At 57.3% G+C, this 775-nt stretch overlaps 1 protein-coding gene across 1 annotated transcript in view; it reads left to right on the forward strand.

The window, feature by feature from the left end:
- Positions 1–48: 48 nt before the first annotated feature.
- VOLCADRAFT_100703 (uncharacterized protein) overlaps positions 49–775 on the forward strand; it is a gene marked incomplete at both ends in the record, with an annotated part of 5,766 nt that continues 5,039 nt past the window's right edge. Inside the window, one exon of the mRNA XM_002959230.1 lies at positions 49–288. Within this exon, the coding sequence (XP_002959276.1) occupies positions 49–288 (240 nt within the window). The remainder of the gene's footprint in view (positions 289–775) is intronic.

Here is a 775-nt window from a genome sequence, read left to right on the forward strand (position 1 = left end):
TCCTCCCCCCAAACCCACACCCACACAAACGGGTTTCTGTTGCCGCAGCTGTTGTCGTACGCCACCTCCTCCAACTTCCTGTTCACCACCATGTCCGAGTCGGAGCGCTCCGATGTGTTCATGTTGTTCGAGCGCTACCCCGTCAAGGCGGGGGATGTCGTGGTACGGCAAGCGGAGCCAGGGGATTACTTTTACGTGGTCGAGTCCGGCCAGTACGACGTGTTCGTACAGTCGGGCATGGATCCGCCGTTGCTCGTACACACGTACAGCAGTGCCTCGGGGCAACCGGTGAGAGGTTTCCGAGGGCCGGGGGCTGTACATATGAGGCACATGAGGAAAGGAATTACTTTCCTTGCGGGTCGTCGTACTGCCGTACTGAGGGAGAGAAGCGCTCCACTCCTCCTCCTCCCCCTCCTCCTCTTCCATTTCTCCCTTCCCACCCCATCTTTTTGCAACCCCCCTCCATAAACTAAACGTTCGTTAATTAGTTGAGATTCCCATCCACCAACGACCCGCTCCTTACCACCACCGCAACTCCTCACTCTCTTTTGCCTCTTCGCAACATCCTCCCAAACACACTCTCTGCTGCGGTGTATTCCCCCCCTGATCCCCCCCAGCGCAACATCCTCGCCTTCACGTTCTCATTAAATCGCCTTTCTCAATCTCTTCAACATATACCCCCCCTCTCCCCTCCCCTTACCCCCCCCCCAAAAAACTCCTCTCCCCCCCGTCCACACACAAAATTACCCCTGGGCCCATAAGGCCTCCTTTGGCG

Source organism: Volvox carteri, assembly GCF_000143455.1.
Source record: "Volvox carteri f. nagariensis unplaced genomic scaffold VOLCAscaffold_140, whole genome shotgun sequence".
Classification (NCBI taxonomy): domain Eukaryota; kingdom Viridiplantae; phylum Chlorophyta; class Chlorophyceae; order Chlamydomonadales; family Volvocaceae; genus Volvox; species Volvox carteri.